The sequence below is a fragment of the Oncorhynchus mykiss genome, chromosome 26 (assembly GCF_057628025.1).
Source record: "Oncorhynchus mykiss isolate SJ-2025 chromosome 26, ASM5762802v1, whole genome shotgun sequence".
In the NCBI taxonomy this organism is placed as follows: Eukaryota; Metazoa; Chordata; class Actinopteri; order Salmoniformes; family Salmonidae; genus Oncorhynchus; species Oncorhynchus mykiss.
The window spans coordinates 31,565,001-31,580,000 of record NC_143047.1 but is presented as its reverse complement, the minus strand read 5'-3'; the positions used below and the strand labels follow the sequence as shown (position 1 = coordinate 31,580,000).

At 46.2% G+C, this 15,000-nt stretch overlaps 1 protein-coding gene across 1 annotated transcript in view; it reads right to left on the bottom strand.

The window, feature by feature from the left end:
- Nucleotides 1-14,488, bottom strand: part of LOC110516722 (fibrillin-1) — a 149,670-nt gene extending 135,182 nt beyond the window's left edge. The window contains exons 1-6 of the mRNA XM_090222708.1: nt 13,782-14,488; nt 13,114-13,491; nt 8,669-8,751; nt 6,596-6,694; nt 3,819-3,914; nt 3,512-3,607 (exon numbers count right to left, since the gene is read on the bottom strand). Of these exons, the coding sequence (XP_090078834.1) occupies nt 3,512-3,607; nt 3,819-3,914; nt 6,596-6,694; nt 8,669-8,751; nt 13,114-13,358 (619 nt within the window). The 5' untranslated portion in view covers nt 13,359-13,491; nt 13,782-14,488. The remainder of the gene's footprint in view (nt 1-3,511; nt 3,608-3,818; nt 3,915-6,595; nt 6,695-8,668; nt 8,752-13,113; nt 13,492-13,781) is intronic.
- Between the last annotated feature and the right edge of the window lie 512 nt (nt 14,489-15,000).

The following is a 15,000-nucleotide window of genomic DNA, read 5'->3' as shown; positions in this document are numbered from 1 at the left end:
TGGATATGTTTATTTTTGAACCATTCCATTGTAGATTTTTCTTTATGTTTTGGATCATTGTCTTGTTGGAAGACAAATCTCCGTCCCAGTCTCAGGTCTTTTGCAGACTCCATCAGGTTTTCTTCCAGAATGGTCCTGTATTTGGCTCCATCCATCTTCCCATCAATTTTAACCATCTTCCCTGTTCCTGCAGAAGAAAAGCAGGCCCAAACCATGATGCTGCCACCACCATGTTTGACAGTGGGGATGGTGTGTTCAGCTGTGTTGCTTTTACGCCAAACATAACGTTTTGCATTGTTGCCAAAAAGTTCAATTTTGGGTTCATCTGACCAGAGCACCTTCTTCCACATGTTTGGTGTGTCTCCCAGGTGGCTTGTGGCAAACTTTAAACAACACTTTTTATGGATATCTTTAAGAAATGGCTTTCTTCTTGCCACTCTTCCATAAAGGCCAGATTTGTGCAATATACGACTGATTGTTGTCCTATGGACAGAGTCTCCCACCTCAGCTGTAGATCTCTGCATCCAGAGTGATCATGGGCCTCTTGGCTGCGTCTCTGATCAGTCTTCTCCTTGTATGAGCTGAAAGTTTAGAGGGACGGCCAGGTCTTGGTAGATTTGCAGTGGTCTGATACTCCTTCCATTTCAATATTATCACTTGCACAGTGCTCCTTGGGATGTTTAAAGCTTGGGAAATCTTTTTGTATCCAAATCCGGCTTTAAACTTCTTCACAACAGTATCTCGGACCTGCCTGGTGTGTTCCTTGTTCTTCATGATGCTCTCTGCGCTTTTAACGGACCTCTGAGACTATCACAGTGCAGGTGCATTTATACGGAGACTTGATTACACACAGATGGATTGTATTTATCATCATTAGTCATTTAGGTCAACATTGGATCATTCAGAGATCCTCACTGAAGGGGCTGAATAATTTTGCACGCCCAATTTTTCAGTTTTTGATTTGTTAAAAAAGTTTGAAATATCCAATAAATGTCGTTCCACTTCATGATTGTGTCCCACTTGTTGTTGATTCTTCACAAAAAATACAGTTTTATATCTTTATGTTTGAAGCCTGAAATGTGGCAAAAGGTCGCAAAGTTCAAGGGGGCCGAATACTTTCGCAAGGCACTGTATGTACAGTATGTACACTATATATACAAATGAGTGGATTCTATTTCAGCCACACCCGTTGCTGACAGGTGTATAAATCTCCATAGACAAATATTGGCAGTAGAATGGCCTTACTGAAGAGCTCAGTGACTTTCAACGTGGCACCGTCATAGGATGTCATTTTTCCAAAAGTCAGTTTGTCACATTTCTGTGAAGAGGTTTACATGGCCGAGCAACAGCACACAAGCCTAAGATCACCATGCGCAATGCCAAGCGTCGGCTGGAGTGGTGTGAAGTTCGCCACCATTGGACTCTGGAGCAGTGGAAACGCGTTCTCTGGAGTGATGAATTCCGCTTCACCATCTGGCAGTCCAACGGACAAATCTGGGTTTGGTGGATGCCAGGAGAACCGCACCTGCCCGAATGCATGGTGCCAACTGTTGAGGAAGGCCCTTTCCTGTTTCAGCATGACAATGCCCCCATGCACAATACGAGGTCCATACAGAAATGTATCTTTGGGATGAATTGGAATGCCGACTGCGAGACAGGCCTAATCGCCCAACATCAGCGTCCAACCGCATAAATGGTCATTGTTGAATGGAAGCAAGTCCCTGCAGCAATGTTCCAACATCTAGTGGAAAGCCTTCCCAGAAGAGTGGAGGCTGTTATAGCAGCAAAGGGGGGACCAACTCCATATTAATGGCCATGACTTTGGAATGAGATGTTGGACGAGCAGTATGTACACTATGTATGTGTGTGCGTGTTTGAGTGTGCGTGTGTGCATGCGTTCCTCAGCTGGTTGAGTTCTAAGCCCAGTATCAGGGTGGGACAGTCTCTAGGGACAGACACACACACAAACAGAACACACACACACATTGTACCCTGTGTCAGCTCTATCTGAGCAGGGGAAGGACCAAATCATTTCAGATAAACAGAGAGCTTCACCCCAGAACCAAATCTGTCCTGTCAGTTATCAGTAACCCTGAAGGAAAGTAGCAGAGGCAAGGGGACCATTTCAGAGTAAAGACGCAGCCCATCTGTGTGTGAGGAGGACAGCAATTAGTGTTCTGCTGTTAAACTAAATATTATCTTTACAAGGTCACTGCTACAACCTCCAGGGGTCACACCATCGCTAGAGACAGAGACCTACGTACGTCTTGCATCTCTTCGTGTGTGTGTGTATGTGTATGTGTGTGTGTGTGTGTGTGTGTGTGTGTGTGTGTGTGTGTGTGTGTGTGTGTGTGTGTGTGTGTGTGTGTGTGTGTGTACATGTTTTCTAAGGAGTTACTTTTGTGTCATTAATATCAAGAAAAGCATCTGAAATCGAGAACAAAATTCTTAGCGCTGCCAACAATAATAATGATATTGAAAGCAAAACATAAATCCAAAAGTATAATTTTTAAATGCTCACACTAATTAATTGTAAATGAATGCAATAGTTTTAAATGAAACATTTTCAATAAAAACTTGATCGTGATCAAATGCCTCCCTCTTCGCCTACAATCATTTTTCTGCCGTTTCAAGTTTGGCACATTCCAACAGCACCCCACCCTGCATCCCACTGATGGTTTGGTTCTGGAGCTAAACAGGGTTGGTCCTGGTTGGTCCCTGGATGGGAGACCAGATGTTACTGGAAGTGGTGCTGGAGGCCAGTAGGGGCACCCTTCCCTCTAGTCTTTCTCTGTGTCATTAAACATCCCACCTATCAAAACATGATGTGGAGATAATACTCCAAAACTGGTTGACCAATAAAGATGCATCAACTATGCTACCCTCTAAGCCCCGCCTACATGGAATGGATTTATATAGAGCCTTTATACTTACTGAAGTACTTTCTGTTTTTTATGTCTTTCAATATCATTATCTTTATTTGCAATAGTAACTCCACAGTGTTTTACCAGAGTTCAGAGCACACCAGGACGCTGGTGGGGGCAACCAACAGCAAACATCCAATAGACCTGGATATTTTCCAGACCTCAGTCTTTCAGCAGATGTGGAAAATAACCGTCATTTAGGAACACAGCGTGACAGGCGCAGTGTTCAACAACAAACCATGTTCTGGACAATAAAACACACTGTTGTGTATGAAGCAAACATGTCACGCTATCAACACTGTCAGCTGTCCTCATTCTGAGAACATGTCAATTCTGACAGACAGACAGACAGAGAGACAGAGAGACAGACAGACAGACAGACAGACAGACAGACAGAGAGACAGACAGACAGACAGACAGACAGACAGACAGACAGACAGACAGACAGAGAGAGAGACAGACAGACAGACAGACAGACAGACAGACAGACAGACAGACAGACAGACAGAGAGACAGACAGACAGACAGACAGACAGACAGACAGACAGACAGACAGACAGAGGTATAAATGAGAACTGTGATCCTACCTCTCTCACACTGTGCCCCCGTGAAGCCGTAGGTACAAACACAGCGGTTAGGAGCCACACACCGTCCTCCATTCTGACAACCTGTCTCACACACCGCTGCATGGGAGAGAGAAAGACAGAAATACACCAGGGATCTCAGGTTAGGATCCCACCTATAGTGTTTATACAGTGTTTATACAGGTGGCTGTATATTGGTTGTACAGTGGTTGTGTAGAGGTTGTGTAATAGTTGTGTAGTGGTTGTAAAGTGGTCATATAATGGTTGTATTGTGTGTATATAGTGGTTGTGTGTATATAGCGGTTCTTACGTTGACCACAGTGGTTTCCCACGTATCCTTTCTGACACTGGCAGTGGTCATCAGCACAGCTCCCACCGTTCATACAGCGGATGTTACAGTTTTGGACTGGTGGGGGTTGGGAGGGAGGGAGGGAGGGGGGAGGAGAGAGAGAGAGAGAGAGAGAGAGGAGAGAGAGAGAGAGAGAGAGAGAGAGGGGGGGGGGGGAGGGAGGGGGGAGGAGAGAGAGAGAGAGAGAGGGGGGGGAGAGAGAGAGAGAGAGGGGGGGGGGAAGACATGCGAGAAAAGAGAGAGAGAGAGGGGGGAAGATATGCGAGCAGAGAGAGAGAGGATGGAGAGAAGGGGGGAGACAGAGAGAGAGAGAGAGAGAGAGAGAGAGAGAGAGAGAGAGAGAGAGAGAGAGAGAGAGAGGAGAGAGAGAGAGAGAGAGAGAGAGAGAGAGAGAGAGAGAGAGAGAGAGAGAGAGAGAGAGAGAGAGAAAGGGAGTGAGGGGGGGTTTGTTAAAGTCAGTATACAAAACCCATACACCCACACCAGACCCCCTCCCCCTCACACACACACACACACACACCAGGTTAAGCTTACAATACAAACACACAGATAGGGCTACACTTTCAGTACAAACGCACCAAAGTTCCCTACGAATTGTGTTTATCATAAATCCCATTCAGATATAATATTCGCTCAAATTGATTGTGTGAAAACAGATGAGCACACGGCCCAACACTGCTCTGAGCTGCTCTACTCAACGCTGCAACAAGCATTAGTAGATGTTGACTATGGAACTCTTCCAACACACACACCCATTCTGCCCTGAGACTGAACAATCAGCTTCACAGTTCAGCTGCTATTCAAGGGAGAGCAGCACGGCAAAATAGATCAATTCTTCATGAGCTCTGTGGTGTACTGTATGGTGGGTTGTTTTTGGAGAGTTATGTTAAGTTTTGGTGGAGTGTCGTTGCACATTTTAGATTCTGTGCAGCTAGTCTTTTCAGTAGGCAAGAAACAGGAGAACACCTTTTGAAACAGAGTGAAACAGGGAGGTACTACCTGAACCTGTTCAATAAGAAAGGCTCACTTTAATTTCTCTGTTTCAAAGTATTTTGCTACGGTGTGCCCTACTGAACACCACCCTGCTCCCAGCACACACACTCTAACACAACCAGGAGACAGGATATAACATCATCCAATAGTCATGGTAGAAACCACAAAACAATCTGGACTGTAGCAATCACTGCCAAAACAACAGCCTCCCTCCTCCCTCCATCCCGCCCACCCTCCCTCCTAGTCCATCAGCTCTAACAGCCTCCCTCCTAGTCCATCAGCTCTAACAGCCTCCCTCCTAGTCCATCAGCTCTAACAGCCTCCCTCCTAGTCCATCAGCTCTAACAGCCTCCCTCCTAGTCCATCAGCTCTAACAGCCTCCCTCCTAGTCCATCAGCTCTAACAGCCTCCCTCCTAGTCCATTAGCTCTAACAGCCTCCCTCCTAGTCCATCAGCTCTAACAGCCTCCCTCCTAGTCCATCAGCTCTAACAGCCTCCCTCCTAGTCCATCAGCTCTAACAGCCTCCATCCTAGTCCATCAGCTCTAACAGCCTCCCTCCTAGTCCATCAGCTCTAACAGCCTCCATCCTAGTCCATCAGCTCTAACAGCCTCCCTCCTAGTCCATCAGCTCTAACAGCCTCCCTCCTAGTCCATCAGCTCTAACAGCCTCCCTCCTAGTCCATCAGCTCTAACAGCCTCCCTCCTAGTCCATCAGCTCTAACAGCCTCCCTCCTAGTCCATCAGCTCTAACAGCCTCCCTCCTAGTCCATCAGCTCTAACAGCCTCCCTCCTAGTCCATCAGCTCTAACAGCCTCCCTCCTAGTCCATCAGCTCTAACAGCCTCCCTCCTAGTCCATCAGCTCTAACAGCCTCCATCCTAGTCCATCAGCTCTAACAGCCTCCATCCTAGTCCATCAGCTCTAACAGCCTCCATCCTAGTCCATCAGCTCTAACAGCCCAGCCCTGCAGCTCTCCAACTCTGTAACTCTGAATCTCAGTTCTCCAGAGAAGGAAACAGAACAGATTTCTGCATCTGAGTTCTCTGTTTCACACCTCTCAACACCAGACATTGTTTATGCTGCCAAGTGGGAAAAATATTACAAATATGCCGGTTCCCATGTTGCAGACTTCAGTGATGTGTAACAGTGGATGTCTTTTTTAAATCCACAGAGGAGAGTTAGAGGGAAGCAGAGGGATGGGGCGTGGTGGACCTAGACTTGGCTGACTGGGTCCAAGAAACATTTCTCATACATGGATCTAGAATTTCTATTATCTGTTTCATATGTTGAAGTCCTTGTTAGTAAAGGCAGTGAAAGGCCTTTGAAATGGAAGAATGGACACCAGGCTAAAGTAAGGTGGTGATAGACTACAGTCAGATGTGGGCTGGGGTGTGGTGGGCCTGGGGATAAGGCTGTTCCTTCCTAAACACAGTTCACATTTATCTGGCTCATACAGGGAAACTAAGGGCTGGATTCATTCAGTAGATCAGCGTTATAGCTGCTTTTGCGGAAACCGCATTCTCAGTAAACCCTCTATATGTCATCTCAATCAAAAATGACCTTCGCATTTCAACCGCACTACAATGCAGGTGTTCGGCGCTACGGACTGAATCCAGCCCTAAAGCTTTTAAAGACAAAGTCCCTGTAAAGCAGTGTTCTATCTGAATGTGTAGAGATACGGTTGATAGACACTGTTGTACATCATTCTAGCTTATTGTTCTGCTCTGGTGTTGGTCTGACAGTACCTGACATGGATCCACAAGAAGGAGAGATGGATCCGGTGGGACAGGTACACATGTTGGGTCTGGAGCAGAACCCGTCTCCACACGAGCTCCGACAGATAGCTGCAGAGGACCAGAGAGACAACACATGTCAGTACAACACACACACCTCAGAACCACACACAGTCTGCATGGATCTATAAACACAGTCATCTGAGTTGATTATGAGGAGGAGAGATTCTCCTAATCTTACAGGACAGCACATTCAAACGTTATGCCCATAGGGCCTAGAGTTTGTGCAGGTCAGGTTACCTGGTTAGGAAAAACTCTGGTCCCTCTAGTCTACAACAGAAGGGTTTTTATTGGCTGTCACTAGCTTCTCCCCCTTCAGTCTCTCACTGTAGAGTTGACCATCCCAGCTAACCAGAAGAGAGACCTCATCAGGAGCTTTCATTTGAGACATACAACTCCTGTTGGACAAATATGTCTGTTCTGTTGCTCAGCCCTCATCATGGCTGGTATGGGGTTTAGTACTGTAATACTGGAGTCCATCTGGTAGGACTGTGGTGCTGCTATTTTCTACCCAGTATTCACTACTTTTGGGTGGTCATACAGTACAGACTTAACGACAGTATTCAGGCAGGTAGCCTGGAGCCTGGGGAGAGTGACCCTGTGTCCCAAGACTCCACTGCTAAACAATGTCATTAGAGGCAGGCAGGCAGGCAGGCAGGCAGGCAGGCAGGCAGGCAGGCAGGCAGGCAGGTAGCCAGGCCGCAATCACAATCCCAATCACACAGTCCTGTGCAACCCACCACCCTGCTACGGGCTTCCTGAACCCAACTCTGATACAAGTTCCCTGCTTTCCTGAGAGAGAGAGAGAGAGAGAGAGAGAGAGAGAGATGCCTGCTACTCTCTGGCCAGGGCAAAATAACATCTCAGAGAGTAGACCCATTCAGACTCAGGAGACAAACTGACATCACCTTTCATTTGACTGAAGTATCACTTCACTGTTTCACTTCTCTGATCTGAACAGTTCAGGCTCACTTTAACCCTGGCATTATAGCATATCATGTTGGTCCCACGCACATACTGTATAGTAAGTAGCCTACGGACTCGGGTCATTGGCAGCTTGAGGGTTAAACACCTTCAGTACGTTTTGATTTACAGTCTTATCAGAGTATGACGGGATAGCTAAGTCTTAATGAGTTAGTTATCTCAGAGCCATGCTGTGTCTGGCTAAGCTAATTGGACAAACAGCACTAGCTGCCCATAGAGAGAGCTGGGCCGCCTCCCTACTGCGCCACAGGACATTGTGGGCCAGGACCACAGCGTTCTGGAACAGGACCGGGTTTGGGCCCGCCCACCAGCCTGGCTCAGACACAAACACACTAACCTCATAGTGTTACAAGCACTCATCATACTATACTCAACACTACACAGTACACCCTGCCTTACCTTCACAGACATATTACTATGAGACAGTCAGTACACCCTGCCTTACCTTCACAGACATATTACTATGAGACAGTCAGTACACCCTGCCTTACCTTCACAGACATATTACTATGAGACAGTCAGTACACCCTGCCTTACCTTCACAGACATATTACTATGAGACAGTCAGTACACCCTGCCTTACCTTCACAGACATATTACTATGAGACAGTCAGTACACCCTAACTTACCTACACAGACATATTACTATGAGACAGTCAGTACACCCTGCCTTACCTTCACAGACATATTACTATGAGACATACAGTACACCCTGCCTTACCTTCACAGACATATTACTATGAGACAGTCAGTACACCCTAACTTACCTACACAGACATATTACTATGAGACAGTCAGTACACCCTGCCTTACCTTCACAGACATATTACTATGAGACATACAGTACACCCTAACTTACCTACACAGACATATTACTATAACACATGCACAATATGTTAGGCTTCCCAAGAACACATTTGCCTATATACATTAACTACAAACAGCACAGAACAAATAGTAATATACAGTACCATTGGGTTTAGAAAACCATGGTGTGTAGATAAGAGACAGTAGACAGAAAACAGACAGAGAGAGACTCACGGACGATGCACTGGTTGCCCCCGGTCAGAGTCTTCCATCCTGGACAGCAGTAGGAGTTGAAACGAGAGCCACAGACATTGGGCCTGCGGAAGAGGAGAGACAGACACACAGTATCACTGGTTGAACACTTTCTGGAGCCCACACACACCTCATTCTACAACCATGGTCCTGTCTGGAGACCCCCTGGTTAAACACTTTCCTGAGCCCACACACACCTCATTCTACAACCATGGTCCTGTCTGGAGACCCCCTGGTTAAACACTTTCTGGAGCCCACACACACCTCATTCTACAACCATGGTCCTGCCTGGAGACCCCTGCCTTCGGTGCACATTTTTGTTCCAACCCAGCACTAACACAACTGGTTTAATCAAAGCTTGAAGATGTACTGGATTAGTGGATTTCAATGATACAGTATATAGTCATGGGATCAATGTTATTGTGAACAAAGCAACAGTAAACATGTCATCCCCCACGAAAATCAGGTCAGTGCTGTCTGAGATATCACATGTGACGAACATACGAACGGACGAACATACGAACGTACGAACGTACTAACATACGGAGACAGATACACAGTCCCCTTCCCGATTTCAGAGTTTGAATGTTGTGTGTTAGGAAGAAAGGTTTCACACAGCATAGCACGCTTTCAGACTGTGTCTGTTGCAACCACAGACTATTTAGTACATCATGGGTTGCGACACTCCGTGACTGGGCTCCATCTAGTGACTGTAATGCCAGCGGGGAAACAGCACAACACAGTGGCCTGTATGCTGAACTTCAGTACCTGATCCTTCACTGTGAGAGTTAAAAGTGTCGCTCTGCCTGTATGGGTTCTGATGAATTAACTCACAATAAACACACTTCAAACAACCATAGCTTGTGAGCCCTGGAGATTAGGCATTGATCCGTCTATGACAGTATCAGCTGTCTACAGTCATGATATACCCACACATGCACACAAACACATAGATGCACACACGCTCACACACGCTCACACGCACGCACACACACACACACACACACAACACACACACACACACACACACACACACACACACACACAACACACACACACACACACCACCTCTCAAGCAGTGACCCACTGTGTACAGCTGCTGATGTGCTTTAAAAAGCAGGGTGTGGTGTTTAGGACTAGAGAAAATATTAAACTGCTTCTCTCTCTCCATCCATCCCTCCTTCTCTCTCTCTCTCTCTCTCTCTACATCCCTCCCTCCTCTCTCCATCCCTCCCTCCTTCTCTCTCTCTCTCTCTCTCTCTCTCTCTCCTCTCTCTCTCTCTCTCTCTCTCTCTCTCTCCCTCCCTCTCTCTAACTCTCCCTCTCTAACTCTCCCTCTCTCTCTCTTTCTCTCTCTCTCTCTCTCCCCTCTCTTTTCTCTCTCCCCTCTCTTTTCTCTCTCTCAGTCCAGCAGGCATTCCGACAGCCCCACACCGCCAATGGCCTCCTTTGTTTGGATATAATTTATTGTTGCAGCCGACAGGAATGTGATATTCTTGCCAGTATTTAATTACTAAACTTTCATCCTAACTTCCCATCACAGAGAATCCCACCTGTTGGGGTCCAGCGATGGCATTCTCAACAAATTAACAAAAGGAAAATGTTAAACTCTCCTGTGACCTTGTCTTCAGTAATGACCACTGACTAGTAGACCACAGCAGTAGGCCTACATAGGTAGTAATGACCTGACTAGTAGATCACAGCAGTAGGCCTACAGTGGTAGTAATGACCTGACTAGTAGACCACAGCAGTAGGCCTACAGTGGTAGTAATGACCTGACTAGTAGACCACAGCAGTAGGCCTACAGAGGTAGTAATGACCTGACTAATAAACCACAGCAGTAGGCCTACAGAGGTAGTAATGACCTGACTAGTAGACCACAGCAGTAGGCCTACAGAGGTAGTAATGACCTGACTAATAGACCACAGCAGTAGACCTACAGTGGTAGTAATGACCTGACTAGTAGAACACAGCAGTAGGACCTACAGTGGTAGTAATGACCTGACTAATAGGCCACAGCAGTAGACCTACAGTGGTAGTAATGACCTGACTAATAGACCACTGCAGTAGACCTACAGTGGTAGTACTGACCTGACTAGTAGACCACAGCAGTAGGCCTACAGTGGTAGTAATGACCTGACTAATAGACCACAGCAGTAGACCTACAGTGGTAGTAATGACCTGACTAGTAGACCACAGCAGTAGGACCTACAGTGGTAGTAATGACCTGACTAATAGACCACAGCAGTAGACCTACAGTGGTAGTAATGACCTGACTGATAGACCACAGCAGTAGACCTACAGTGGTAGTAATGACCTGACTAGTAGACCACAGCAGTAGGCTTACAGTGGTAGTAATGACCTGACTAGTAGACCACAGCAGTAGGACCTACAGTGGTAGTAATGACCTGACTAGTAGACCACAGCAGTAGACCTACAGTGGTAGTAATGACCTGACTAGTAGACCACAGCAGTAGGACCTACAGTGGTAGTAATGACCTGACTAGTAGACCACAGCAGTAGACCTAGAGAGGTAGTAATGACCTGACTAATAGACCACAGCAGTAGGCCTACATAGGTAGTAATGACCTGACTAGTAGACCACAGCAGTAGGCCTACATAGGTAGTAATGACCTGACTAGTAGACCACAGCAGTAGGACCTACAGTGGTAGTAATGACCTGACTAATAGACCACAGCAGTAGAACTACAGTGGTAGTAATGACCTGACTAGTAGACCACAGCAGTAGGACCTACCTGACTAGTAGACCACAGCAGTAGACCTACAGAGGTAGTAATGACCTGACTAATAGACCACAGCAGTAGGACCTACAGTGGCAGTAATGACCTGACTAGTAGACCACAGCAGTAGGACCTACAGTGGTAGTAATGACCTGACTAGTAGACCACAGCAGTAGATCTACTGAGGTAGTACTGACCTGACTAGTAGACCACAGCAGTAGGACCTACAGAGGTAGTAATGACCTGACTAGTAGACCACAGCAGTAGGACCTACAGTGGTAGTAATGACCTGACTAATGGACCACAGCAGTAGAACCTACAGTGGTAGTAATGACCTGACTAATAGATCACAGCAGTAGACCTACAGTGGTAGTAATGACCTGACTAGTAGACCACAGCAGTAGGACCTACAGTGGTAGTAATGACCTGACTAATAGACCACAGCAGTAGGACCTACAGTGGTAGTATTGACCTTACTAGTAGACCACAGCAGTAGACCTACAGAGGTAGTAATGACCTGACTAGTAGACCACAGCAGTAGGACCTACCTGACTAGTAGACCACAGTAGTAGGCCTACAGAGGTAGTAATGACCTGACTAGTAGACCTACAGAGGTAGTAATGACCTGACCAGTAGACCACAGCAGTAGATCTACAGAGGTAGTAATGACCTGACTAATAGACCACAGCAGTAGGACCTACAGAGGTAGTAATGACCTGACCAGTAGACCACAGCAGTAGGGCCTACAGTGGTAGTAATGACCTGACTAATAGACCACAGCAGTAGGACCTACCTGACTAGTAGACCACAGTAGTAGGCCTACAGAGGTAGTAATGACCTGACTAGTAGACCTACAGAGGTAGTAATGACCTGACCAGTAGACCACAGCAGTAGACCTACAGAGGTAGTAATGACCTGACTAATAGACCACAGCAGTAGGACCTACAGAGGTAGTAATGACCTGACCAGTAGACCACAGCAGTAGGGCCTACAGTGGTAGTAATGACCTGACTAATAGACCACAGCAGTAGGACCTACCTGACTAGTAGACCACAGTAGTAGGCCTACAGAGGTAGTAATGACCTGACTAATAGACCACAGCAGTAGGACCTACAGAGGTAGTAATGACCTGACCAGTAGACCACAGCAGTAGACCTACAGAGGTAGTAATGACCTGACTAATAGACCACAGCAGTAGGACCTACAGAGGTAGTAATGACCTGACCAGTAGACCACAGCAGTAGACCTACAGAGGTAGTAATGACCTGACTAATAGACCACAGCAGTAGGACCTACAGAGGTAGTAATGACCTGACCAGTAGACCACAGCAGTAGGGCCTACAGTGGTAGTAATGACCTGACTAGTATACTAGATTCTTATTGAACATTCACTAGTGAGGGAGAATGAGGATGTTTATAATCCTGTAGATGATAGATTAAGTAAGCAACTAACATCTTCCTCATCAATACAGAGTGATATATAATGTAGAACTACATGCATGACACTGTGAAAGGTTAACTACCTACAGAACACATATGTTTAAAACGTATGGACTATAATGATGTAGTAATGACAGACAATTAGTAACAACTTCATTAGACTATGCCTACAAGGTGTAAATTAAGGTAAGGTGCTGGTGACTGTCTCATAAGGGATAAGTGATAATAGATAGAGCCATTGCCTACCCTTTGAGGACGTCTGTCCCTCCTCCCCTCCGCTTGGCCCGGCTGGCTCTGGGTTGGGTCGGAGTCTGCCTGGCCGGCTCGCTGTCTACAGTTAATAACGGCAAAGACACCAGCTCGCCTTCGGTAAGTCTAGCTTCTCCTCCGGTTCCCCCAGCCTGCTCAGCCTCAGCCCCGCCAGGCTCCGTCCACAGCGAAAGGACCGCGACCAGACCCACCGCCAGCCTCACCAGCCGCCCCCGACACATTGCCACAGGCCTGGTGATCTTCTCACAAGTTCACAATATCTCCACTTTTTGGTCAAAAAACTGTTCTATTTTCGGTTTTAAGTCGCGCTTCTCCTAAATCCAACGGGGCTCAGGGAAATAGTCCAGAGTCAAGCTGCAAAAAAAAATATCAGACTGTTTTTTAGAAACAAGCAGAGAAATGTGCAGCGCAGAAGATGCTGCAATTTGGAAAAAAATAACTGGGCTATGATACTTTTCTATCGACACTACGACTGTCGCACGGAATGCATCTCTGGCAGATGTTGAGGTTACAGACGAAGTATCTAACAATAATTTGTATAAATAATGCAAATAGTCCAATAAGAACATAAGTGGTACTTCAAGTTTGTTTTAATTCAAATCTAAAAGCATTGTGCAATTAATTGCGCAGGAGAAAATGCCTACCTTCTCTCCACAGCTGGAGACAGTCGTCAAAGCAGACCAGGCGCAGTACCCCACGTACTTTCTGTTCCAGAATAAACGACTTCAAGAAAATAAGAAGAATAATGGAAAATAACCTCCAGGGACAAAATCTAATAGTCAATAGTCTAGCAATGTGTTCTCTCTTTATTAAATCCGACACATCCGAGATGATCAGGATGCCTTGATTCTGAATGGCGTGATCAGAGGCGTTGAGACATTCTACACTATAGGTGGAGAGAGGCGTTGAGACATTCTACAGTAGCCGTGGAGAAGATAGGTCTTCTTCCCTCTCCTTCTCCCCTGCTCTCTTTCTCTCCCTGTCTCTCACACAGCCAAACTCACTCACTCCCCATCCCTGCCCTCCTCAACTTTCCCCAAAAGGTTTTTGTCCTCTCGCGATACATACATTCCAGTCAAACAAGGGTCCACTACCGTTACAGTTAGAAACACAACGTCAATGTTATAGCGCCATAGCGAGAGGGTGAGACACTTCATACAGCATTAGCACTTAGAGGTTTGTTAGAATAATGTAAAGAATAAAGACACCTACTTTGTTTTCAGCAGGTAAGATAGGCCTATGTGATTGTGATAGAGCAAAACTCATCCATGATATTTAAAGCACAGTGTAACCAGGACAAGCCTAATCTCAGAACACATACCTTACATTTAGGTAATTACCATTTACCACTGTGCAAGCTTTACACTGCGTACATTTAATGACAATATTGAGTAAAACCACAGAAGACAGTTTTTACAAACAGTGTGGAGGTGGAAGGTGGTCATGTAAGGACACCTGTTGTGTCTGTGAGCAGGTTGAAAACCATTTGGAATTGATTGGAATCATTTGGGATTGTTCAGAATGAACAGGACCTTTTGCAATGTGTTCTGAGACTCCACCACTCAGAGGTGATATCACTATGCTCTTTAATTAAACATCTCAACAACCCAGCCCACACGTCTCTTTCTCTCTCTCTCTCTCTTTCTCTACAACAACCCAGCCCACACGTCTCTTTCTCTCTCTCCCTCTCTTTCTCTACAACAACCCAGCCCACACGTCTCTTTCTCTCTCTCTCTCTCTTTCTCTACCACAAAGTGTATCAGGGAAGGTCAGAGTCTTTGTGTGTGTGTGTGTGTGTGTGTGTGTGTGTGTGTGTGTGTGTGTGTGTGTGTGTGTGTGTGTGTGTGTGTGCGTGTGCGTGTG